Genomic DNA, 26539 nt, shown 5'->3' with positions numbered 1-26539 from the left:
TTAGGACAGCATGAGCACCATAGGGCGAGGGCTGCGGCCCGGGCAGGACTCCTGCTGGCTCCCCAGCTTCAGGAGGGGAGAGTCCCTGGCAGGGTCGGGCTGAATCTCTCAGGGTTCTATTTGGTCCCCATTTCCTGTGGGTGTCTCATTGCATTTCAGGCTTCCCGGGGATGTGGGCCCTGGACACCCCAGGGGCCCCCTCCAACTCTGGCCATAGCTTTAGCTAGTTGCTCTGGAGCCGATGAGGCACAAACTTTGCAGGGTGTCAAGTTCAGGGGACCCACGGGACACACTAGGACCCCGTTCACATTCTGAGACACCCGAGGTCCTCTGTTGCTTTGAGCTTATCCGAGAAAACCAAGAAGATTGACTTGCTGGCTAGTTCTGAGGACACACCTTCCCCTCCCTTCTTGTTTATGCCCAGAACTCGTCTATTTTTTATTATGCCACATGAGAATATTAAAATAGAAAGCAGAGATCCAACCACTCACCACCTCCTTTCTCACCATTTCCTATACACACGGGCTGTTTGGAAGGGCAGGTCTCAGAAGGAGAGACAGCCTTTTAAGCGAGACCAGGCTGACTTGTGGGGAACCTCCCTTGGCCATTTCCTTTCTCGCTCATTTCCTTGCAATCCAGCGGGAATTTTTTCAGAACATTGTCCGTATACACGGTGGGGTTTGGCAAGCCGTTGCTGAACTCCAGGCCAACTTCTCCACCCACTTTACAGGTGAGGAGACTGAGTCCTGGCCTTGCTCCAGATGGAAGGACCCTCAATGGTAGAGCTGTAAGCAGACCTGGGCCTCTGGAGCTCCAGCCCTGGGCCTACCCCACCACAACACGGCACACTGAGCAACTTGGCTTATTGCTTACCTGCTCATGGGCCATCAGGCATTGCCCAGAGCCCTTGGGAGGATGATAGGTGCCAGGCTAACATTCTGGAAACTTCCACCCGAGGAGCAGTGCAGAGACCCTCTGACTGCCAGCTGGCATCTATGGTGCTGGAAAGAGCATGTGCCCACATCTTGACCACTTGACGAGAATGGGAGCTGCTCTAGACCGTGAGCCTTGGCGTGGTGCCAAACACGTGGCATGCCTTTTGCATGGGTCAGAACCACCAAGACTCAGAGTCTACACTGTAGTCTTTATGAATGCAGAACTCACCTGGAAGAAATTTCGTTTCAGCTGCTGTCTGGGGTGACTTATGGTATCCAGTGCCCGTGAATCAGGCTGTCTCTGTTCACCTGCTCACTGGTGACTTAGGGCAGGGGTATCTCTTTCCCAGAGAGAGGTGGTGGGGTGTCAGGCCCGTGACGATGGGTCAGTCTGGGGGCCTGTGTGATTCCCTTCCCCACGGTGGTGCGGCAACTTCCGTGACGATTCCATTTTGAAGAGTCAGTTTGCGGTCGGGCACTGATTTAAGCATTTTGCCTGAATTATCAGATCGATCTTCCCAGCCCTCCCCAGTTACTACCCCATTTGAAAGATGGAGAAAAGGAGGCTCAGTGAGGAGGAGGTGGGTCTGGGTCTGGGCGGTTTTAACCCACACGTCCGTCGCCCTCCCTTGGAAGGTCGTGTCAAAGGCTAAGGAGGTCTGAAAGAGAGTTTATTCTTCATTTATATTTAGTGTAATGCTTTGTGGATCCAACTCACAGTCAGATTATGGGAACTGGAGATGAAAACTGTGCCCGATCAAAGCTTCTGCTCAGAAGGGAGGGAGGTGATCTGAGAGAGAAGACTGCAGACCACTTCTCTCTTAAGGGCACCTACAGCCCCAAGTGGGCATGGGTGGGCATCCAGCGGGGGGTCCCCTGACGTAGTGTCATCGATACTGGCATCGCTCCCAGGAGTGAGGGGTGGAAACGGTGCTGGCCTCGTTGGCTCCAGGTTGCCGAAGGCCGTGCAGATGTGCTGGGGCCTCTGCGTGGGAGTTCTGTGAATTGATGTCCTGCCGGAAGGGCTGCTGGCCAGTGGGAGTGCCAGTGCCGGGTTGATCTGTCAATCACGGTGAAATCCTTGGTGGTACCAGTGAGAGGTGGTTTCCAGGGGGAGGTGTCACCCTGTCTTCTTGCTCCCCACCCCTGGCCCAGCTGTATGTCCTGTGTCTTGGAGGAGCCACTGCCTGGGATCCTCCTCGTGCTTTCCCTCCCCCTGACAACGCTGAATTCTTACTGTGTGCGGCTGGGGAAGCGATTCCAGAAGCACAGCCTCCCGGTCACCTTCTGAGAGCCTGCCCTGGGCTCTTCCTTGGGCTTAGGAGTGGCTGCTGCCCTCTACCTCGTTCCTTCACATTTTACCTGTTCCCATTTGAGGTCACCTAGTTTGCTTATGTAACGCTGCAGTCACCACCAGACTGCCCCCGGGGGGCGCCCCGAAGTAGTTTACCAAGTCAACCCTCCCTGCAGGTTCGCACATTAGAACAACAATGATTGAGAACAGCAGTGAGAGCATCAGCAGAACATCAAGGTCCTTTCTGAACGAAGGGCGGTACAAGACGGCGTGCGAGCACTCAGTTTTATTTATTTAAATTTATTTTATTTATTTAAAGTATTTATTTACTTGATGGAGACAGAGACACAGAGAGGGAACACAGGGAAGGGGAATGGCAGAGGGAGAAGCGGGCTTCCTACTGAGCAGGGAGTCCGATGTGGGACTCGATCCCAGGACCCCGGGATCATAACCTGTGCTGAAGGCAGACACTTAATGTCTGAGCCACCCAGGTGTCCTGTAAACACTCGATTTTTTAAAATGTATTTTCTTTATTTTGGTAAAATACACATAACATAAAATTAGCCATTTTAACCATTTTTAAGTGCCGTGTTCAGGGGTGTTACGTACATTCCCATGGCTGTGCAGCCACCGCCCTGTCCATCTCCAGAATGTTTTCATCTCCCAAAACTAAAGCTCGGTGCCCAGGGGACAGCCCCCATCTCCCCCTCCTGCAGCCCCTGGCACCCACCGTCTACTTTCCGTCTCTGACTGTGGCTCCTCTAGGAACCTCGTAAGTGAAATCACACAGGGTTGATCCTTTGGGGACTGGCTCATTTCACTGAGCATGACGTCTTCAACAACAACATTTTTTTAAAAAGATTTTATTTATTTATTTGAGAGAGAGAGAACATGAGCGGGGCAGGGAGGGGACAGAGCGAGAGGGAGAAGCAGACTCCTTACTGAGTACGGAGCCTGACATGGGGCTCGATCCCAGGACCCCGGGATCATGACCTGAGCCCAGGGCAGCCCTGTAACTGACTGAGACACCCAGGCGTCCCAACAACAAACATTTTAAGTGAAGCATTTAGTTCACTATTACATGCTCAGCTTTTAAACCATTGTGGGGAAGTTCAAGTTAATTTAACTTAACTTAACCTAAGGGCGCTTGCATAGCCATTATTCTATGGCAATGGGGGAGGGTGAAGAATGGTCCACACAGTCGTGCTGGTTTTAGTAGAGCAGCCTGTTGGGGTCTCCAGCCTCTGAACACTGTAGGTAGTGGTTTTCATTCTCTCTGTCCAGGTTACAGCAAATGTTTGTAGCGAGCACCTCTCCCTGGGTCAGCACCAGGGACACGGTGGGGGCGCTGGCCCCGGGGTCCCTATCTAGCCCTCTTTCCCTGGGTCACCGTGCCTCCTTTCTGACTTAACGTGATATTCGTCACCAGAGTAAAGCTTGTTCACTCTGATGGGGACAAGTGTGAAAACAGCAAAGACCACTCTGTGTCCCTCTCGAATTGGCAAGGGTCTTGGAAGAGCTGTGTCCAGGGCTGGGAGTGGCCTTGACAGCCTGGTCCTGCCCCATGGAAAGGAAACACTTGGGAAGTGGCCGGGAGGCTTTTTCTGTTTCAGAACACAAGTTAATACCAGATCTTTTCTTGGACGGGGCTCTCCCCTGTCTGCTAGAGACCGACCTGCTACAGAGGGCATCTCCGTTGACATCTTGAGCCAGGACTCCAGAGAATTCTGCAGGGTGTTCCCCTCTCTCCACAAGACCCCTCCTGTCCCTGCAGCTCTGACGGCTGGGGGACGGCTGTCTCTAAGGCCAAGAAAATGGCAGTTCTGGAATCTCAGACCCTGGCGCCAGCATGGCCCCGGCTCCTGCGGAAATTCTAAGCAGCCCCGCTCTTCAGGGTGGTTGGCTCCGATCACGTGTTGCTCCTTGGGGTCATTCCCTCCCTGTGAAGAGGCGTGTTTGCAGTAAACCCCACACTCCAAGGACAGCCTTGCTGTTCAGGCTCTGGTTAAGACGCCTGTCGCCGATCCGTCCTGTTCAACTGGCACTGAGCCTCCCTGATTGTGTGGGGCATGGGCGGATGCTTCAGGGTCACTGAGAGGAGAAAGATACCATCCCTGCCCCAGAGGAGTTTCAAATTCCCCAGGAGGCAGACTAGACCAGCCTAGGAGTCTCTCAGAACCAAGCCTGATGCCTGGCTCTGCTGCTCCCTGGCCCCTCTGGCTGTGTGACCTTGGGCTCCTCACTTAACCTCTCTGAGCTGGAATTTTCTTATGTGCGTGATGGGGAACATCATGAACCGGCCTCTCTGGGTTTTTGTGAGAATGAGTAAGTGCTGGGTAAGCCTGGGACGGAGGGAGCACTCAGTAAGGAGCACTCCCTTCCTGAGCGATGGCAGTGATGCTGGTGAGGCCTGGTGCTGCGGGGTATCCCGACAGAACTGGGTAGTGTCTGGAGGTGAGCAGGTGACAGGGCTGGCCAGGGAAGGTCCAGAGCCTAGAGGGCCCGGAGCCCAGGCCAAGGAGCAGTGGGATGAGAGGTTGGCAGGAAAGCATCAGGGACTTTGAGTGACCGCTGCGCAGAGCTGACCACCCACTGGTTTCGGGAGGGCAAGGCATGGTCCCGGTGGGATCCAGGACACCCTAGCATTTATGTTCACATCACTGTGTGGCAACTTCACTCCATTTGGCTGCTTCCGTTCATAATTACATTCGAAGTCCAGGTTCCAGACGTGCAGCCACTGATGTGACAGCTTGGTGGCAAGATACTTAAGGCATCCGGTTGAAGGAAGGTGGCGAGTGGGGATGGAGCAGGAAGGGGAGTAGGAGGACCCCCGGCTGCCTTCTGGGCACAAGACGGCCACAAGAACCCTCTGGTTCGGGCCAAGCCCTGTTTCACAGAGTGGGACCCAGATCCGAGGAGCAGATGGTTCAGGAACTTACCCCGGGATGGTGAGTTGGGGACCAGGGGGCCAGAGATTCAAACCCAGGTCTGCCTGACGCTGATCCCGCACTCCCCTGCTCCCTGCCGCTCTCCGGAGGACCACAGGGGCCGGTGTTCTCCCTCGGGTCCCTCCGACTTGCAGCTGGGACTCTCTGCTCATTCCCCAGTCTGTGCCTCCGCCTTGACCAGAAGCCCATGAGCTTCAGCCCGACAGCCCAGCTCTAGCGGGCCACCCGTCGGCCACAGGTGCTGGCTTTAAACCAGTCCCCGGCCACCGTGCTCCAGCGGCGGGGTGGGGAGCGCCGTGTGAGCCGGGAAGCCTCTGGGACGGCTGCAGCTCTGTGTCTGGGGGTCTCGACGGTCTGCCCTGTGATCCAGCCCCTCTCCTTTGGCTGCCCCGGCCGAAGCAGACACTCGGAGCTTTCGGAATGACAGTGTGTGGATAGAGATGTTCCCCCCAGAGCTGTTCCTCCCTGGAGAGTAAAATACAGGAGGTGGCCAAGGGGCCAAGAGAGGGGGAAGGGGTCGGAAAAGACGCCTCTTCTACTCGACAGTGTGACGCATGCGCCCTGCTTGGTGATGTCAACAGGAGGGTCAGGGGTGGAGGGAGAAAGAGATGGTGAGTGAGAGAGGCTCACCGAGTGTCAGGAACGCTTGTTCCAGTGAGGACAGTGATGCCCCGTGTTCCCCACACATCGGCCTCTTCACCATCCGGCCTGGCCATGGTCCCTGGGGGGCTCTCCATCGCCCATCTGATGGGCCCTTCGGGGACTTCCTGTGGCTCCCACCCGGCCCCGCCCCCAGAGGCCTCTGCTTTGCACGAGTTCCAGCTCTGTGGCTGCCTGGAGCATTCCAGGGACATTCCAGAATTTCTGGACTGAGCAAAGGACTTACCGTGCTATTGTCCTGCTGAGAACCAGGTTCAGAAGGCTCAGGTTCCCCGGCGAGAATCCTTTCCAGATGTTTCCACGGCTCAGGGCACAGAGTGCTCACCCCACTGAGCAGGCCGTGGGAGCCTGAGCTTCCCCCGTGCTTGTCTTTCTCAGGGATGATTTCAGGGATGAAGGGAGGCTTTGGGGGTGCTGTTCATCCCTGGGGGGCTTCCGCACACCAGCCCAGGGCCACGGTTCCCCATTTCTCACAGGCCATGCATGGCATGCAAAGCCCCTTTGTTCCTTTAACACATAATCAAGCACTGTTTACTGGGAGCTCCCTGTGTGCTCAGAACTTGAAGCCACCTCCCTCGGTGTCGCAGCTGGTTGGGCGACTGCCTTCGGCACATCCGATGGTCCTGGAGACCCCGGGCTGCATCCTGCGTTGGGTTCCAGCTCAGCGAGAGTCGACTTCTCCCTCTGACCCTCCCTCCTCTCATGCTCTCTCTCTCTTATTCTCTCAAATAAATAAATAAAATCTTAAACAAGAACTTTAGAAGCTATATCCATCTGCTCAGCCACTCTGCAAAGGTAGCCCAAGCCCCGTTTTACCGTCGGGGAAGCTGTGGCCCAGAGAGGTGAGGCAGCCTGCCCGGGGTCACAGAGCAGGAAGGAGCCGGGGCCAGGATTAAAGCTGTGAGCCTGGAGCTCAGGCTCTTTCTGCTCAGCTCTGGAGCGGCTACTGGCCAGCCTTGTGCTGAGGGCGTAATGACAGGAGACAGGCCCAGGTGGCAGATATTTGTGGGTGGGAGGGCGAGGCTGTGGGATCACTGGGAAGCAGGGTGCTGTGCTCCACGTACAGGCTGTGGTGTGCGAGTAGAGGGGCCCTGGCCAGGCTGGTGGGCTGGCAGGCTGCAGGAGCAAGGGTGCCCTGTCGGGGGGTGCAGGGTGGGCCGGCCCTGGAGACCGCAGAGGCTGTGAGAAGGCCGAGGGGTGAGACAGCAGGAGGGCGGCGGGAGGGTGGGCAGGCCCAGCTGGAGCCGGGGTGGATGGGAGCTGGGCTTGGCGGCCTGGGGGAGATCAGCCTCCCGGCTGGGTCACACTCATCCCGGGGTGAACTACAGGTCATATTTTATCTCCAACAGATAAAGTCCCCTGTTTCATGAGTGCTTTTCTTAAATTCAGGGCAAGAATGAAGGAATGAGCAAGTGGGTGCGTGAGTGGGAACGTCCGCCGATGTTGTCCCCAGTGCTCTGTGGGAATGTCCCTGCTGTGCTGCAGGGAGGCCCGTGACCCCAGGCAGCTTTGTCCAGGCCCCGACCCCACGGCGACTCTCCCATGTTCGCAGATGGCACTGTTGGGGAATGAGCAGGGGGGACAGCTGAGCGGGGAGGACCCGAGTGGCCGGGGCGGCAGACCGGGTGGTCTGTCACCCTCCGCCCCGTGCATGTGAGAACTGGCTGGGGTACCTCCCTCATTGTGGGGGGCAGCTCAGAGATCCCTGGGAGCCCGGGGACGCCGTGGCCCTGACTTGGTTCCAGGCGACACCACCCCTCTTCCTTCCGGCCACGTGGAAAGGGCAGCTGTGCACTGACCGTCCCAGGGTCTTTCCGGAGACGGTCACTCTCGGGGCAGTGAGCATGGCGCTCCAGGGCAGCATGTCCCACACTCGGTCTGACCACAGATGTACTTGGGACAGTTGGGAGCAGGTGGCAGGGGGCGTTTCAGGAAGTCATAGCCTGTGTTAAGCTCAAGAGAGAGAGCCTCCCTTCTGGGGCCCGGCTTTGGAAGAATAATGAGCCCAAACAAAACACCCAAGGCCGACGGTGCCAAGAAATTCAGCGGAACCCTGCAGGATTTACCCCGTTGGGTGCCGGGAAGCCATCATCAGTAAGAAAACGTGGCGTTTCTTGAAGCCCAGTCTCGCTCGTCCCGTCACAGTGCGGCCTCCCACCCAGGCTGTGGGCAGTGCTCTGGCCACGGGAGTCTCCTGGGCAGAGGACACCTCTGTGCCCGGCTGCTCCTCCCTTGGGGCACACCGAGGCTGTCTCCTTCCCCCGTGGTGTGGGGCTCATCAGGACAGTAGCTGGGGAGAGGCTGAGAGCCTGGCTTGGGACTGGAATGCCGTCGTCCAGCTGTGAGGGCCCGTGCGGCCAGCTGCTTGACCCACGGGAGCCCTTCTGCTGTCCCTTCTGTGGGCGAGGACGCGGTCTGGGGCAGATCAGGGGCAAGAGCTGCTGGCCGCTGTATGGGGAAGACTGGCGCCTTGCTAGCAAGGGGCGTAGGGAAAGTAAAGGACAGAACACAGCTGTGGCTCCCAGAAGCTGGTCTGGAAACGTTGGCTCTTTCTTTGTCACCCGAGGGGCTTGTGGCTGTGCAGTCTCCATTCCCACTCCATCCCCCGAGTCTTTGCTTCTGCTGAGCCTCGTCCCCGGTGGCCTGGCGGCTCTCTCCTTCACGGGGAGCCTTCCTGGGTTGCCATTGCCTTGGTGTCAGTCCTGCTGGGAACCTCCGGGCCGCCCCCATTTCTGGCCCTCTAAGAGTCAGGTTGGGGGTGCCTGGACCCCCTCGCCACTGGGCTGGACGGTGGCTGGCTCGGGCCTCTGTCAGCCATTCCTGCCGTTGTTGTCCTCCTGACCCATCTGGGCTTTCTTCGTCCGAGTTTCTGGCGCTTGGCTGGAGCAGGGAGCCAGCCCGGGGAGGGGAGCACGGGTCCCCAGGGCTGAGCTGGGGCCCCATCAGATCTGGATCCGGAAGGTAACCGTTCAGGTGTCAGGCCCTTCTAGGAAGGAGCGGCCGTGTGTTCCAGCCCAGGACCCAGTGGGTTTTCCGTTCACGTTTGTGGAGTGACTCACGGACGTGTGCAGACCCGTTCAGACTGGACTGGCCTATAGTGGGGGCCCAGGGAAGCAGGAGGGGGGCTGCATGTCCGAGGGGACCTCCGTTGGGCCAGGGCAGAGTCGCCCCCCTGACCAGGCACGCTGCTCTCCCCCCACACAGCAGCCGCAGACACCCTCATGGAGGCTTGCTGTGCGGACGGACACCGCATGGCCACACAGCACAGGGACTGCTCGCTGCCCTACACCTCGGAATCCAAGGAATGCAGGTACGTGTGCCGACGGCCCCGTTCTACCAGAACGGTGTTCTTTAGCGGAATGCAGCAGCAGGAGGGGGATAGCGTGAGCCAAGATCCCTGGCAGAGCCTGGCACACAGGCCCATGCTGGCCCCAGCCCCCAGACCTGGTGGGTCCCCCTCTGCCCCCTTCCTCTGCACTCTCACATCCCTGTATGGGACTGGACTTCCCTTTCCTGGGATGCCCGGGGCATCTCTCCCCTTCTGCGGGCTGCAGAGCAGGGAGACCCGGCATTGCTGCTCTCTCTGCTGCCACCGGGCTCTGTGGCCAAGCCAGGCGCCTCCTTACAAAAACGGGTCCGTTGTGGGGTCAGATGCGATCACGTGACTAGCGAGTGAAAGTGTGGACAGCCTTCAGACCCCAAAAACACAGATGAGCCAATCTGGAGCAGAGAGGTCCCCCAGACGGGCTCATGGACCCGTGGTTCCTCTTCCCTTAAATGGACCCAAGCTCCCGCAAAATTTTGGGAGGAGAAAAGCTTAGAGCGAAGGATGCAGATCTGTAACGTTGACTGTCACCATGAAAGTAATAGCAGCAAGCCTGTGGGAAGCTCGTCGTCTGCGCCATGCCCTGTGGCGCGTGACCTCATTCAACCTGTTATTAATCCCTGTTCCCAGATGACGAGCCTGAGTTCCCCCTCAGGCATAGCTGGTAGGTGATAGCATTAGGACGTGAACCCAGACCTGCTCACCTGGGGAGCAAATGTCGGGAAGGCGACGTTCCCTCCTGGGGCAGCCCCCGCTCTCCTGTGCCTCCCGTCCCGGTCTAAGCAGAGCCCCACTCGGGCTGGGGGCAGCTGGGCCGAGAGTTGTCACGGAAAGAATGCGTAGGGCAGGCTCGTTCGCCTTGTCCCGGACTTTCGCGTTTTTGTTGGCAGTGAGCATCGTGTGCGGCCTGCCAACGCGGCCGGACGATGTAAATCTCGGTTTAGGAAATTCTTGAAAAGTCCAGAGCATTGTGGACCAAACAAAGGAAGAGCAAACAGAACACTTGGCTGTTGGGATTTCTGGGGCATCTGAGCCGCGAGAGCTGGGAGTTTGGCTCCCGAGTGCAGCCCAGGGCTGGAAACGTCAGAGGGGCCGGGGCCGAGCTGGTGGGCAGCACCGAGCGTTCTGTCCGCAGACTGTGCCCGCGAGAAGCAGCCTGGCCCGGCAGCTTGGATGGACTGGGGCTGGATTGCCGGCCGTGTGACGTGAGCCAGCTCAGGGCCCCGGCTTCCCCACGTGGAAAAGGAGGATTATGACAGCATCCCTTCAGGGCTGGGACAGTGACACAGGAGAGGGAGAAAGCCAGCACCACAAAGCCAGATAGGCCCCAGGAGGCCAGTTGGCTTGTCCTGGGGAACTCACGGGCCAGGCTGCATGTGTGTCTCAGGCCTCCTGGTGAAGAGTGAGCCGTTGACTTGATCTGGCTCTAGCCGTGTCACTGTCTACGCCCCTCCAGACCCCTGCATAGTTTCCCCTTTGCTCAGCGAACATTGGGGATTGAACCCCACATAGTCTGCAGAGGTCAGAGGCTGAGCGTGGGCTGTTGGCTCAAAGTGGGGTGTCACTCAAGGTGGGATGGGATAACACAGCAGACGAGCCCTCCTGGGGGCAGTCAGCTCCACTGGGTGGGGAGGGAGCGACCCCAGAGGACCACGGGAGGGATGAGCCCTCTCTGCACACGTGGGCTCTAGCCCGGGGCATTCAGCTTCTGCTGGAGCCTCTAACATGAGACACATTTGGGGGCCGTCAGGGAACAGCAGCTCTGAGGCTCCCCCATGCACATATCACCTGCATCCCAACCCAAACCAAGAGCCAACATTTCTTAGTAACTAAATTTAAATTTGCCCAAGACCTCGGGCCACTTTGAGTGCCAGGCACGTTCTCAATGAGACAGGGATAAATCATTGAACAAAACAGACAAAAGCTCTTCTACAGGATACAGAAGATGGAACAGTAAGGTAACTACAGGGTTTGTGAGAAGGTGCTCTGTGTTGTGGGAAAGGAAGAACGAGGACGAGAGGCCAGGTCCGTGCGGTCCTAGCAGGGGCGGGAACTTGTCCTTCCTTGCTCAGGCTGAATCGTGTGTCACCGTACGATAGACCTCATTCTGCTTGGCTGTTCCTCTGTGGGCGCCGCATGGGGTTCTTCTCTCTTCTGGCTGCTGTGAATGATGCTGGCGTGAACGTGCGCGAGCAAGGACCTCCTTGAGCCCCTGCCTTCGGTTCTTCCGGGTGTATACCCGCCAGTGGGATCGCTGGACCATTTGCTTGTTGTGTATTTAATTTTTCAAGGAGCTACCTGACAGCTGCCACAGCATCCGTGACTCCCACCAGTGTTAGTGCCTAACCCTTCCAGTCCCCCCTCCACTAACACTGTTTTTGGCCCAGCCAACATCCTTGAATGCATGGACAGATGCACCCCTATCTGGTCGCTGTTCTGTCCAATCTGGTGGAATACCTATCATCTGTAAATTCACCGGAAGCACAAGCGAAGTGTGTAGGATCACGAGCATAGACAGATCCTTCCAGGTGGTTCCGGAAGCAACGGGAAGCCCGGTGCAGAGCTCCGACCCTGCAGCGGGGAGGCGGGGGATGGTGGGGGCCTGACACCGCTCTGCCTTCAGCCCTTCTAACTGTACACTCGGGAGCACCTTCCGTCCGCCGGCTATGGTGTGTGTGCGTGTATGAGAGCACGTGTGTGCCTGCCAGTGTGTGAGCAAGCTCATGCAACTGCACGTGTGCGTGTGAGAGCACCGTGCATGCGTGTGTGAGTGAGTGTGTGCAGGCGAGTATGTGTACAAATGACCGTGAGCGAGCGTGTGTGAGTGTGCAAGTGCGTGCGTGCGTGTGTGCACATGTGAGAGTGTGTATGGGAGTCAGTGTGTGCGAGTGAGTGTGTATGCGTGCAGGTGTGAATGCGTGTGTGCGTATAAGTGGGTGGTGGGTGGAGTGAGTGTAGGCATGCGACTGCGTGTGTGTGGGAATGTGGGAGGTGGGCGAGTGGATGGAGTGAATGTGTGCGTGTGTGTGTGTGTGTGCACATGCGAGTGTGTGTGTGGGTTGGTGAGTGGGTGGAGTGAGTGTGTGCACGCAAGTGCATGTGTGTGCACGTGCGTGTGTGTGTGTGTGAGGGTGGGAGTAGGTTGGGAAGGGGAGGCACCCAGTGAGGCCAGAGCTCCCATCTCTGAGGGACTACAGCGCCTCCCCACAACCCCGCAGGACCCCTGCCCTCCCAAGGCCCTGTCCTCAGCACTCCCCCTCCCCCCGCACAGGATGGTCCAGGAGCAGTGCTGTCACAGCCAGCTGGAGGAGCTGCACTGTGCCACGGGCATCAACCTGGCCAACGAGCAGGACAGCTGCGCCACGCCACACGGCGACAACGCCAGCCTCGAGGCTACATTCGTGAAGGTGCGACCCGCCCACCAGCCGCCCCGTCCCCTGCTGGAGGCCTGGGTGCTCTCCTGCCTCAGCCCCTGCCCAGGCCTCCTCTGAGCAGCAGGGAGGGAGGAGGGCGCTTCTCGGATTCCCTGCCCCTGCAGTTTAATCAGGAAACCCTGGACGACCTGGAGGAGACAGGGACGAAGGGACCCAGGCTGGCCCTACGGACATCCAGTCCCCGGGCTTCCAGCCGGAATGCAGAGATCAGAGCAGAGGTGACCCAGGCTCTGGGGCCTTCAGAACCCTCTTCACTGTTCAAGGCGGGTGTCCCTACCCGCGTCTGCCAGGAGCAGGAGGCCCTGGAGCTTTCCTGCCCGCCAGGGCGAGGTCCATGTGGCCCGGAGCTCACAAGGGTCCCCCACGGGGGCTCTGAGAACACACGACCTCCCAAATTGTCCTAGAAGACAAGACAGAGATTCAGAGAGAGATTCAGAGATTCAGATTCAGGCCACTCCAGAGTGGCCGGGCAGGATGCTTCCAGGACCTGCAGGGGAGGGGTCTGGCGAGGCAGCCCTGGGTCCATCGGGCCCAGGGGGAGGTGAGTGCCGAGTGAGTGATGCCAGGCAGCCTGGGTCTGCGACGGTCCCTTGGGGCCTCTGTCCCTGTGGGGGGTCTGCACCTTCCCAGGCCGGTGGAGGAGTTCCTTACTGCTTTCTGGGCCTGAAACCACAAATTAACCAGGTTGTCCCTCCCTCACCACCCACTGCGAGAGAAAAACAAGCCCGACTGGAAGGAGCTCGGCCGTTAAGCTGGGCAGCTGGGTTCCTGTCGGAGCTGCGTTTCCAGGAAGAAAGTTCTCCCATTCTCTGTTAGGAGGGCCAGGCAGTGATTTCAAGGAGCGCGAACTGGAATGGAGTCTGAATTCTGGTTGTGTGGGGGGGGTTCCTTTCTGGGCATTCTCTCTTCACACCAATTAGGGCAGAGGGAGGTTCCCCATGGAGGAGTTGGGGGTGCAACGCCCCTTCGCCCACCCTCAGCCTTCCTGGGCCTTCACAGGAGGAGGTTTCTGGCGTGCGGGAGCTGGGTGGGGCGAGGGTGGGGAGGTCTGGTCACGGGGGCCCCTGAAGCCAGGAGCCTGGGCGTTAGCGACTGCCTCCCCGGGCAGGGCTGGGGCTCTGCAGACGCCGTCCACCCATGTCCCCGGACTAGAGAGAAAGGGAGGTGTGGAAAAGACACAGAACATTCTAGCAGGAGCAGGAACCGGCCACTTTGGCCGATGGGTGATCAGTGTTTCCCGGAAGGATTACTCATGTCCTGGAAGGTGGAGGAGGTAACTGGTGCCCCCCTTTTCCTGGCACGGAGGTTGTAGAACCAGCGGGATGGAAGACCCACCAGCCTGCAGAGAAACTGAGGCAAAGCCACACCACCTGACCCCTGCTTTGGGCCTTTTGGAAAGTTCTGTGCTTTTTCTTAGGATAGTAAGGACTGAAATCAGGCTCTTCCTGTATCAGCCTGAGCACCATCCCCAGGATTCAGGCGTCACTTTCGGGAACACCAGGGTCGAGGTGACAGGCGGTAACTCTGTCCTTCGCTTGATGACCTGTCTCCAGGTCCTCGTGCTTTTTAAATGCACGATGTGCTTCTGCTGCCCAAACCCCCTGCACTCAGGAGGGAAGAGACAAGGGCTTGTTCATTTTTCCGGGCTTGGTAGAGAAATCGTAGACCACACACAAGGAGGGGACGCTCGGGGAGCTCTTGTGTGACCCTCAGAGCGCCCCTGTCATAGCTAATTCCTCCTGGAGGTATGTGAGTGGGGTGGGGCAGGGATGTTGATGGGGACAGTCTGGTGTGGGGGAGTACGTGTTGGGCGCAAACCCCTTTAAGGTTCCTTTTAAACCCGGGACCTGTTTGGGGGACAGCACTCCTCAGGCTTAGCATGCTTGAGCTGCTAACGGCCAACCTTTAGAAGAGAGAGTAAGTCCCATGTGTCGTTGCTGCGTGGGCGGTGTGGGTACGGGATCAGAGAGGCCTGGGGGCGCTCCAGTGCTGGGTGGCTTCTCCACCCTGACTCTCCGCTCGTGTTCACAGAGGTGCTGCCACTGCTGCCTGCTGGGGAGGGCGGCCCAGGCCGCGGGCCAGAGCTGCGAGTACACCCTCATGGTCGGCTACCAGTGTGGGCTGGTGTTCCGGGCATGCTGCGTCAAGGGCCAGGAGACGGCAGACTTTGCCCCCAGCGACATCGGGGACATCCAAGAAGCAGGTAATTCCCCCACCCCCTTTTTTGCCTTCTGGCCAGGGCATTAGTCAGTGCTAGCCAAAGGAACCAAACCGATAGGATGCGGAGAAAAGAGATTTATTTTAAGGAATTGGCTCCGTCGATCGTGGGGGCCAGCAAGTCTGAAGTCTGCGGGTTGAGCCAGCAGGCCAGAGAATGGAGGGAGAACTGATGTTGCAGTTTGAGTCCAAAGGCCATCTGCTCGCAGAATTCCTCCCTGCTGCGGGGCTGCGCTGAAGGCCTTCACCTGATTAGGCAAGGCCCACCCACACTTCAGAGGGCCATTGGTTTTACTCAAAGTCTATTGATTTAAACGTTAATCTCATCTAAAATAAGGTCAGGAGCTCCTGGGTGGCTCAGCTGGTTAGGCGACTGTCTTCGGCACAGGTCATGATCCCGGAGTCCCAGGATCAAGTTCCTCATTAGGCTCTCTGATCAGCAGGGAGTCTGCTTCTCCGTCTGACCCTCCCCACTCTCATGCTCTCTCTCTCATTCTCTCTCTCAAATAAATAAATAAAATCTGTAAAAAAAAAAAAAAAGTAATATATGGTCACAGCAAATACAGACTGATGCTTGACCCTGTCTCTGGGTATGGTGGCCCCAGCAAGTGAACACATGAAATTACAGGGAGTGGGACACACGCGTGTGCCGCTGCCTTAACTCAGCACAGACTGATTCTAGGTGTCAGATCAGTTTTGAGTTTGTTACCTGCTCTGAGAAAGCCCTGCCCTGGAGGGGGACTGAAGGCTTGGGAGCCGGAACCTGAGAAATCTGGGTTCATGTCTCTGTCCTAACATGTATTTTAAATAAACAGATGTACCAGACCTCTGTTCCCTCATCTGTGAAATGGGTATAATCATAGTCCTGCTTTGTAAGGTTTCTGGGAGGATTGTATGGGAGAATGAGTATAGAGTGTTTGGGTAACTCCATGAATGCTGGCCATCGAGATTCTTCCTTATCTCTCCAACAGCCTTGGGCAGCATGGTGGCTGACCTTGCTCAAGGTCACATGGCCAACACCCAGGGGAGGGAGAACGCTGGCCTTCTGCCCTTCCGCCCTTTTTCTCTCCACCTGGTGCCAATGATGTGGTGACAAGAGGCAGGGAGGGGTACCTTATTAATAAGTGGCTGTGTTCTTTCAACAATTAGATACTTATTCAGCAAATAGGCGAGTGACCCCAAGGACAGCTTCGAGGGAGCTTGGGTGGGTCAAGGGCAGGAAGGCCTTAGGAAGGAGGAGTTCACAGAACCGTGCTCCCTAAGTCACGCTGCCTATCACCCTGGCTTCATGACCCTGGTGGCTTCGTGATCCTGGGTCAAGCAGACCAGCCTCCCTCTGTTTTTGATTCCTCATGGACGCCATGGGGCTGATTTCAGATATCTCAGGCGTAAAGAAGGTCTGGAACCGCATTCTGGCTCCCTCCTTGACTTTTGAAACCAGAGATGATATTTTCACTTTAAACAAACCCAAACTATTCGTCCTGGTGGAGATTTTCTCCTGTGTCTCTGGGGAGGATTTTTGTTGATTTATATCTTGTTTCCATAACCGTCTCTGAGCTTTGCTGCTGCTCCAGATGTCTTATTTCTCTTCTGTCTTTTATCTGCTTCAATTCTTGCCCCAGACTCTCCCTAAAGTCTCTGTGAGGACTCCCTGCCCTTCCTCCTCCCAGACCCAGACCCTTATCGCGGGCCTACTGTGTGCTGCCATGGGCCCACACAGAGGCTCCACAGACCGCTGCTGGCCTCTAACAAAATAAGTCTGGGAATCAAGAGGAAGCTTTTAGAAACTTTTATGTGCATCTGAGAGTGTAATTTAATACCAGTTTCATCTAAACAGGGGCCTGTATGTCTGTTCTCATAACTTATTTTTTCTGGTAATTCGTTCATATTACATGCTATCAAGGTATGAGCCTGTGATGGGGGAAAGAGCCTGTCCCTTTACCGCAGAGAGTCTGGGAGGAACTGTGCTGGGATATATATTGGTTCCCCCCATTCTACAGATGGGAAGATGGAGGCTGGGGGAACCCAGGTTTAGGATTCTCTTTCTGGCAGGATTGGCGGTGGCTCTGTGCCAGGCTCGCTGGCTCCCAAGGAACACCATGGAAGCCTTGATGGCCTCCTTACCCAGGCGAGAGCTCCTCACAGTCCTCCTGGCCGACACTCTGCCCTGTGCCTTGGCCTTGACTGCCCCAAGGGAGCCAAGAGTCCCCGAGTTGAATAACTGTAGCAAAGGTGCTCCCGGCCTCCTGACCTGGGGGAGACGATTCACACTCTAAAGGCCTTTTGCTTAGTTCCTGGCCAAGTGAAAGGTTTACTTGGGGTACCCTGACCACATTTTAACAGCCCGAAAAGAGCCTGCCTTGTGCCTAGTGTGTGTAAGTTACATTGTATTGAATTTTAAAGCGGAATTCCTAATACGTTTCTTTTTGATGATGTTTCATTTTTCTGGTGTGAGTGTGCTACACACTCACCGTGGGTGTGTTAGCAGATATAGAAAGCAGAGGGAAGAGGAAATTGACACAGAGAGAAATTGTGTTTTCATCAGGTCACTTTTCCTTTCCGTGTTTTCTGTGTCTTTTGCTTCTCGCACATGCAACGGACACGTGTGGGTTTACGCTTTCCCGCCCATCACGGTCACGCCAGCTGCGACTCGTGCCTGAACTGTGATCGCTGCCATCCTCTCTTGTGGACGGGGCTGTGACTTCCCTGGGTGTGGCTTTTGGGTATTTTTAAGGACCCTTCCTGCCCCTGGCTGTCTTACACAAGCTAAAGGGACGAATCCGTTTCTTCTCTTACCCCAGAACAGCCAGTGGAAAACCACCCCATCAGACTACAGTAGGGGAATCCGCTGGTTGACGTTCCTATTGTGAGTAGGGCCCTGTCTCTGCCAAGGGCTCAGCCCGCAGAGCAGATCTACTCAGACGCCTCGTCTGAATGAGCCCAGCGAGCGCCTGCTGATGGCCGGCGCTGCACGGGGCTTTGCGGGTGGGCTGTATATGTGCATTTATTTCCTGGGTCTGCCCTCGCAAAGCTCCATGGACTGGAGCTGGGAGGGGGGAGCTCAAACAACAGGAATGTTCTATCTCCCAGTCTGGAGGCCAGACGCCTCCAATCAAGGTATTGGCAGGGCTGCGTCCCCCCGAGGCTCCGGGGGAGAATCTGCTCCAAGCAGCTCTCCTGGTCTTTGTCGGCCTCGGGGGCATGGGTGGCCCGTCTCCTCCCTCTATCTTCCTGTCATTTGGCCTCTGCGCACGCCTGTCTCTGTGTCCACTTTCCTCTTTCTAGAAGGACACAGATGTACTGGCCAGGAGCCCACCTTCACCCACCTTAACTCAATCATCTTTGCTAAGACTCTTCTTGAAAGGAAGGTCCTGTGCGTGGGTATTGGGGGGTTAGGGCTCAACATCTTCTGGGGGGACACCATTTACCCCATCACGACAAGTTTTTACTGGGCACGTTGATTCAGGTTTGGGGGCCGTGGCCCAGTGTAGAGCAGGGCCGCAGCTGTCTTTGCTGAAATAGGCAGGTAACGTGAGTGCCTAACGTCTCTCGGCAATCCCTGAGCTCCCCAAATGGGCATGACTGCCTGATATATATAAAGCGGGGTGCCTGGGGGCCTCAGTCGGTGAAGCGTCTGCCTTCGGCTCAGGTCATGATCCTGGGGTCCTGGGGTCGAGTCCCTGCTCAGCAGGAAGCCTGCTTCTCCCTCTGCCTCTGCCTGCCACTCCCCTGCTTGTGTTTTCTCTCTCCCTAGGTCAAATAAATAAATAAAATCTTTTTTTAAAAAAAGAATATGTTAAAAAAAAAAAGAGAGAGATAAAGTATTTAGGGTTTCTTTCTGCTGAGACATGCTGGACACTGCGTTTGCCTCTCTTTCCCCTCAGCCAAGATTTCGGAGATGGAGGGGGAGCAGGAGGACCCGTACCTGAACGACCGCTGCAGAGGTGAGGCCGCCTCCCGGAGGAGAGTCAGGGCTGATCCCATCGGGAGTTGGACCTTGGGTTTTGCTCAGGTTCATGTGGGATGAGCCCTCAGTCTGTGAGTCAACTCAGGTCCTTCTGCCCTCCCTGCACGACTGGGCTCCCCATTCTCCTTCCCCTAGAGCTGGGGCCTGGTGGACTCATAGGGAGGGGCCTTGCGGGAAGCGTGCATCAGAAGCCCCCCCCCCCCCCGCAGCACCCACCTAAACACAGGCTCTGTGAAGGGAGAACACCTCTGGCAGGGGGAGTGTTACTTGACTTTGGGTCCTGGAGCCCCAGCGGGTGCCGTGGACAGTATCCATTTGTCTCGCAGGGAGACGTTCGCAAAGTTAAAGAGAGTGGGGCCTGGCAGGTTTGTTTTTCATGTGATAAAAGGTCATTTCTCTTTCATGGAACATTCCCACATGTCTAGACTGGCGAGTCTGCTCCCCAGCTCCGTTCGGAGGCTGCCCTGTGGTGGGCATGTTAACAGGGAGCAAGCACAATCACAAAACGATGGGGTCCGCACTCGGTGACACGTCAGCACAGGGGTGGGGGGGGCGGGGAGGACGGTGGGGATGCTGGAGGAGGGCGGAGAGCCCAGAAAGCTCCCTGGGGGGTGTGGGAGGCCTTCCTGGGGGAGGACGTAGCTGGTCTGCGATGGATGAGGGTGGCTTAGCCAGGAAGGTGCCCCTGGGACACAGATTTGGGCAGTAGGAGTGGAGACAGACAGACACAGACTTGGGCTGGCGGGCTATGGCATGGGGGAGGGCTGCGGTGGGGGACAGAGGAAGAGGCTGGGGAAGCGGGCAGAAGCCTGCAGGCCCAGGGCAGTGGTCAGAACTCTGGCCACGTCTTTAGCTGGTAGAGTTTTGTCCCGGGGAGATTTGCTCTTTGAGCATCACTCAGCTGCCTGCGGGTTTGTGGTTGGTGGGGGAGGGGGGGGTACCAGGGACACTGAGGGACCCTCACGGGATGGCCGCCTGCATGTCTGTGCTGGACGGCAGCTTCTGGCTTCTCTGCCTCGCCCCACTCCAGCCTGCAGGGCTGGCCCGGCCCGCTGCCATTTTGTCAGACCGGGGCTGGGACCTGAAGCAGCAGCCGCAAGGTTGTCCCGGGCCAGATCCTGGGGGGGGGGTCTCCCAAGGAAAGGGAGGGGTGCTAGGCTGGAGAGGGAGGCTCCAAAATGGGGAGCCCACCTTTGTGTGTCGTCCACCCCGAGGGCATTTGCTCTGGCCCAGGCCAGACAGAACTGGAAACCCAGGGGGTCTCTGGTGTGTGTTGGGCTCGTGGCTCACATGTGCTCTGACCTGCTCTGATTCCAGGCGGTGGGCCCTGCAGGCAGCAGTGCCGAGACACGGGGGACGAGGTGGTCTGCTCCTGCTTCGTGGGCTACCAGCTGCTGCCCGACAGCGTGTCCTGTGAAGGTAGCCGTCACCACGCTCCCGCGGCAGGGCTCGCAGCCACACTGGGAGCCTCTGCCTCGACTTGGCATCTGGGCGGGGCCCCCCTGCACACCTCGGGCCCCCACCCACCCCATAGGTGAAAACCAGCGTACCCTGGAGTCCACGGTGCACGGTGCCAAGCACCGTGTTGGGGAAGAGGGCTGGCTTTGGGGGTCTGAGCAGGCTCTGAATCCAGAATCTGCCAAGTAGCCCTGGGCACGTCCCCCGGCCTCTCTTGGCTCCTCCTGTCTGAGGCGAGGCAGATGGAGGAAGGGTATCGCCTCTCGTAGAGGTCTTAAGGATCATGTGCCTCGGGTTCAGGGCCTGGCACTTGCTTCGTAGGTGCTCAGAGAGAGCAGCAGATCTGAGACAGAGCAGGGGAAAGAAACCACTGCTTTTGATTTGGGGGTGGGTGCCCAGGACCCCACATAGGCACGTGCGTGGGGGCTGGACAGAGGCTGGGAACCAATTGCACCATGCCTTCTGGAACATTCTTTTCGACAAAGCACGTGGGGGCCCGTGGTTCTGGCTGGTTACTCCTGCTTTGCCTCCATCTCTCCTAGACATCAACGAGTGTGTCATGGGCGAGCACAACTGCAGGCTCGGAGAGTCCTGTGTTAACACCGCGGGCTCCTTCCGCTGCCAGAGAGACAGTAGCTGTGGGACTGGCTACGAGCTCACGGAGGACAATGACTGCAAAGGTATGACATGCTCTGGGTCCGCACACCTCAGCTCACACGACTAGATAGGATGTGCTGGTAGAGGCAGCACCGGGCTCCGGGAGGCTCTGGGTTCCCTGGTGCCGTGTGTCGCACCCCGTGACTGCCCGGGGACGCTGACCAGTTAAGGTGTTGGTAAAGATTTTCCTTCTTTACTGTAACGTTGAGTTCATGACAGTGGTGAGTTTGCATTTCTGGAAGGGCTCAGGGCAGAATCCTTTCAGAACAAGTCCCGAGGTGAATTTCAGGTGCTTCCATGTACTTTCTCCCCGCATTCCCCCCCCACAAATTATTTTTGAAAACAGCTGCCTTCCCTCCGACTCCAGGCTTCCTCGGAGTTCAAACGTAATCTCTTCCGCTGCATGAAAACATGACATTCTGGCTGCCAGCCTCTCCCTGCCAAGTCGTAGATATCATTTGGCAGATAAGGCTTTGCTGAGGATCTCTGAGGACATAGTTTTCTTCTGAGGCTTTCCAGCCCTCCAGAATGACAAAACCACTTGTGTGAAAATTTTGGTCGAGTTACGAGGGTAACTCAAAGGCCAGGCACACCCTCCTGACGTCTGAGGGTCTTTGGGCAAGCTCGCTCCTCTCCACCCTCGCGGGGCGGTTTGGGCCCTGAGAACCCAGGGACCCAGCCAGCTGAGTATACGCTCTGGAACACTTGACAGCCGTGAACTTCAGGGGAAGGGCAGCCAACGTGTCCAATCATGACAATCACCATTGTTCCTATTTGGGATATCGTGACGATTTCAGAATGAGTAACTTTAGAGGGACAGTGTTTATTGCCACGAAGATCATTGCTTATTATCTAAACTAAACATGCACTTAGCCTCAAGTGAAGGAAAAAAAAATCCCACATACCGCCAGGAAAATGCCTGTGATATTTATTATATAACAGAAAGTTTGCCTCATAAGAGCCTTGGGGAAAAAAGAGAGAGAGAGAGCGAGAGAGAGAGAGAGCGAGTTTTCAATCTTAAGCGATGCGAGCACTATTTGGCCAACCCAGGCTCTTTTTTTTATGTGATTTCTCTATTGGAACGTTTTGGGTTGTAGTCTGAGTAATGAGCATATAAAAAAAAGTGTTCTTGTGATTTTTAAATGTTGTGAGATGTTTCTGACAGGACTCTTGCTAACAATTTCCTTTTTTTATGATGTACCAGATATTGACGAGTGTGAGAGTGGTATTCATAACTGCCTCCCCGATTTTATCTGTCAGAATACTCTGGGATCCTTCCGCTGCAGACCCAAGCTACAGTGCAAGAATGGTTTTATACAGGATGCTCTAGGCAACTGTATTGGTAAGACGCTGTCACCAGGGCTGAGAGGGTCCCCCAGGCGGGGCGAATGCCCCGGAGCTGGGCCATGTCTCCGGATCTTGGGGGGCCTCCGAGCAGAGGTCGACAAGCGTATCTTATCAAGGCCCGGGCAGCAAACATTGAGGCCTCGTGGGCCATCCGGGCTCAGCTCTGCAGAAAGTAGCCATGGATACGTGAACGAGTGGGCAGTGTTGTGTCCCCACAAAACTTGATTTACCAAAACAGGTACAGGCTGGGGTTGGCCCCGGGGCTAGAGTTTAGCAACCCCAGGTTTACACAAAAGCCCTGGTTTGGCTTCAATTTTGGAGTCTACACCTGGTTTAGAACTTAAGGTAATTGACTCCCTTCCTCTGACCCTTAATTTCTTCCTCTGTAAAATGGGAATATTCATGCCATCTGCCTTAGAGGCTTGAGGCAAGGATCGAACATGAGGATGGTGAAGTGCCTGTGGTCTTAAAAATGTGTTTTGAAAGATACTCCGTGTTAGTAGTCAGTTTCACAGAGGTGGAGAGGAGCGTGGGAGGTGCCAAGGACCTGGGGCAGGGGAGTGGGGAGCTGGTGTTGACTGGGCAGGGAGTCTTAGTCGGGGAAAATTAAAAAGTTGTGTGGTTGGATGGTGGTGATGGTTGCATGGCAGCGCGAACGTAGTGGACGCCTCCTGTCTGGAGACTTAAAATTAGGGAAAGTGGCACATTTTCTGTCACATGTATCTCACCCCCAAAAAACCCCACCACTGTGGGAGGAAGAAAATCCCATGGGAGCGTAGTAAACTGCAAACTCGGGAGGCCTGGCCAGACGCTCAGGTAGGGAGGGGCAGGGAGCGGAGCAGGACCTGTCACCGGCTTTACACACGGGAGGGGCCTGCCCTTGCTCCTGGACTCAGCCTGGCTAACCCCTGGCTCAGGCACCGTGTGCTGTTGGCCTTGGCGTCTAGATCCGCAGACCTGGCCTTGGCCTCTGCTGGGCAGAAGCTTTTTAGATCCTGCCCTTAAGACAGGAAGACTTCTCTCCAGCTGAGAGCTGCGGATGCCACCTGTTAGAACCCATACTCCCTGGGGCTGCCCCCTTACCCTCCTTGAAGGGTCTGTGAACGAGGGATGGCCGGGTTTTGTCCTAGGTCTGGCTCAGCCTCTAAGAGAAATCTGTATTGTTCTTTGATTTGGAATGGTAGTTTGGACTGAAAGCTCTCCTCGCCCCCCCCCTTTTTTAACCACCCTGGGATATTTAAAGACAAATACAACAGTGACCCCCCACTTTGGATAGGGGCCTCCTTGGAGCCCTGCCCCAGCCTTCTTCTTTAAAGCAGCCCCCCTGTCAGGATGGGCGGGGAGTGTGGGGAACTGTCAGAGCTGGGATGAGGTGGGAGGGGCTCAGCTTGGCCGGGCTTGGCCCCTCCCCAGCTCCCACCCAGCACAGGGGACCATGAGCCTGGGGCTGACTGGCCCTCCCAGGGCCAGCAGGGAGGAAGGGCCTGCCCAGACTTGCTGTGCGCTGGGTGGGGGCTCTGCGAGGAGGCTGGCATCTGTTCGGGATGGAAACCCTGACTCATAGTAGGCGCAGCCCCGGTGCCCGTGAGGAAGGAGCCGTTGGCAAGTGTCAGGGAGGCCCCCACCTCTTACTCTGTGGGGTGCAGACCGTGCAGGGACAAGGTGGGAGAGTAGTGGGAGGGAGGGGACGGCCCCCTTCGTGTCCTCCCCTAGACGCGGGGAGAGCCTGGGGGAGTGCAGGAAAGCCCCGAAGGAGCCCCACCAGCCAGCACCTGGCGATTCAGAATGTTTGCCAACCAACCATGAGGCGCCCCTTGTCTCACCCTGGGGCAGCCCCCCTTTTCTTGGGCCCACCATCCTTGCAACCAGACTCAGGATTCTTTCTTTAAAAATTTTTCTTGATTTCAAAAGTTTTATATATATATATAATATGTATATATGTATAATCTTTATTTACAAAAATGCAAGCAAATCCCAAAGTGCAGAAAGGAAACATTTCTGTTTAGATCAGCAGAGTCTCTGTGCCTCTCGGAGCTCCCACTCTCTGGAGGCTCTTTTTCTGATGCAAATGGGGCCAGAGTCAGCTGCCACATGCTCCCCGCCCCCACCCATTCCTTAACAATCTTATTTCGACATCATTTTACATCAGTACCTTTATGTCATTTAAAAAAAACAAATGACTGGGTCATCCCAAATGCTTCTGTACAAGGAGAAAGCGTGTCGGGATCCAGTGCCAGTTTCAAGGCTGTCTGGAAGAGGCTGCTTCCCCTCCCCTGTGTGCACCCGGGTCTTCAGCTTGCACACCTCTGCTGATGGCACCCTCACTCCCTCCAGAACAGTGTGAGGTGGTGGGAAGCTCTGACCGCATGGGCAACCACATTTATCTTCCCGGGGATCCTGGAACCATCTGGTACCCCACCAGCCTGCCTGTTCCCCTCCGGCCACCAGCAGACAGCCCTGCAGCTGCATAGTACCGGCTTCATGAGCTATGGGGTCTCTGTTGTAGCTTGTGAAAACAGCTGTAGACAGTATGTAAGAGAATGGGCATGGCTGTGTTCCAATAAAGCTTTATTGACAAAAACAGGCAGTGGGCTGGATTTGGCCGGCAGCCTGCAGTTTGCCCACCCCTGATTTAAGGGCTGGGAGGCGGGGCTCCCTGATTCTAGAGCTGAGTGGTCCCTGGGACCAGCCTCCTCCTGGGGGAGTTTCCTTGTCTATAAAGCACAGAGAATAATCCTGGCCCTGCCTAACTCACAGGCCAACGGCAGCAGGCGAGGGCAGCAGGGACCTACGTGCTTTTGTAAACTGTTGAGTGCTACACTGGTTGGAGAGGCTGACTCAAGGGGAAGGGTGCGGCTGGTCACCGACTGTCTGAGGAGGATGGGGTGAGGCCAGGAGGGGAGAAGTACAGCAGGTCCCTCTTTCCGACGTCAGCTCGGGAGTCTTCTACCATCACTCCCTTCTCTTTGTCCCCTAGATGCTTTGTAAGTATCTGAGAAGGGGATTCCTTTTTTTTTTTTTAAGATTTTATTTATTTATTTGACAGAGATTACAAGTAGGCAGAGAGGCAGGCAGAGAGAGGGGGGTAGCAGGCTCCCTGCTAAGCAGAGAGCCCGATGTGGGGCTTGATCCCAGGACCCTGAGATCACGACCTGAGCCAAAGACAGACACTTAACCCACTGAGCCACCCAGGTGCCCCGAGAAGGCAATTCTTAAAAACCTTAGAATTCTCTCCCTAGTAAGAAGTTCAGCCTGCATGGCTTGTTGTTGTTGTTTGAGAGAGAGAACTGGAGTGAGGGGAAAGGCAGCGGGAGAGGGAGAGAGAATCTTAAGCCGACTTCACACTCGGCGTGGAGCCTGATGGGGGTGCGATCTCACGACCCTGAGATGGTGACCTGAGCTGAAATCAAGCGTTGAACACTTAAGCGGCTGAGCCACCCAGGTGCCCCTGCCTCTGTGATTTTGCACCAAAGGGGAGCTGGAGGACCGAGCGTTTATCCTTGTGCGTTTACTGGTTTGCACTCTCTGGGCGTGTGGGATTCAGAAGGGACATGGCCACTTGACAGTGGGTAGTCCCGAGAACCAGGCAGGCAGCCTCAGATGCTGTGCAGGGAAGGACGGATGGGCTGAAGGTTCAGGGCCAGGGAAATGGCCTAGGCACGTTGTATTTGAGGTGGCATGTGCTGGTGAGATCTGGGAGCCAGCTGGGGGGCTGGTGTGTGGTTCAGGGTGAGCGGGCTTCATAGTACCTCTGGGTGAGGTTTTGCAGTGAGGAGGGGATGTGGCGGTGTTTTGGAGATCGGGTCGTTGGGTTTTTGGATGCCCCCCGTGTTTAACCACCTTGGCTCTGTCTTCCCTGCTGTAGATATCAATGAGTGTTTAAGTATCAGTGCCCCGTGCCCTGTTGGGCAGACATGCATCAACACAGAGGGCTCCTACACATGCCAGAAGAATGTGCCCAACTGTGGCCGTGGTTACCATCTCAACGAGGAGGGAACCCGCTGTGTTGGTTGGTATTTAAAAAGAGAACCAGTCTGATATGAACTTTCCTATCTGCTCCCAGCACATCCCTTCCTTCCCTGGAAGGGGAGAAGAAATCCCCAAAGTGAAGCTGTTTCTACCTCTCCATCCATCCCACTGCTCAACTCCAAGCATAGACCTTTATCATCGATTGCTGGGACTGTTGCAGTAGGATGCCAGCCTCCGACTGTGCCCAGCTTTGTCCCTTTCAGTCTGTCCAGGGTGTCCTGAGCTGAAAGCTCCCTTGTTCCTCCCCACTCACAATCTCCAGTGGTGA

At 56.4% G+C, this 26539-nt stretch overlaps 1 protein-coding gene across 2 annotated transcripts in view; it reads left to right on the top strand.

Moving 5' to 3' along the window:
* The window catches only part of LOC111157524 (fibulin 1), a 79699-nt gene that overhangs the window by 8388 nt on the left and 44772 nt on the right, over nucleotides 1-26539 (top strand). For both annotated transcript variants that reach the window (XM_022519006.1, XM_022519007.1), the window contains exons 2-9: nucleotides 9042-9147; nucleotides 12434-12569; nucleotides 14628-14799; nucleotides 18698-18757; nucleotides 20098-20199; nucleotides 20781-20918; nucleotides 22100-22237; nucleotides 26108-26251. In XM_022519006.1, coding sequence (XP_022374714.1) covers nucleotides 9059-9147; nucleotides 12434-12569; nucleotides 14628-14799; nucleotides 18698-18757; nucleotides 20098-20199; nucleotides 20781-20918; nucleotides 22100-22237; nucleotides 26108-26251 — 979 coding nt within the window. In that variant the 5' untranslated portion in view covers nucleotides 9042-9058. The remainder of the gene's footprint in view (nucleotides 1-9041; nucleotides 9148-12433; nucleotides 12570-14627; nucleotides 14800-18697; nucleotides 18758-20097; nucleotides 20200-20780; nucleotides 20919-22099; nucleotides 22238-26107; nucleotides 26252-26539) is intronic.

This window comes from Enhydra lutris, unplaced genomic scaffold (genome assembly GCF_002288905.1).
Source record: "Enhydra lutris kenyoni isolate GAN:26980312 unplaced genomic scaffold, ASM228890v2 scaffoldscaffold55, whole genome shotgun sequence".
Lineage (NCBI taxonomy): Eukaryota > Metazoa > Chordata > Mammalia > Carnivora > Mustelidae > Enhydra > Enhydra lutris.
This window is presented reverse-complemented; position numbering and strand designations above follow the sequence as displayed.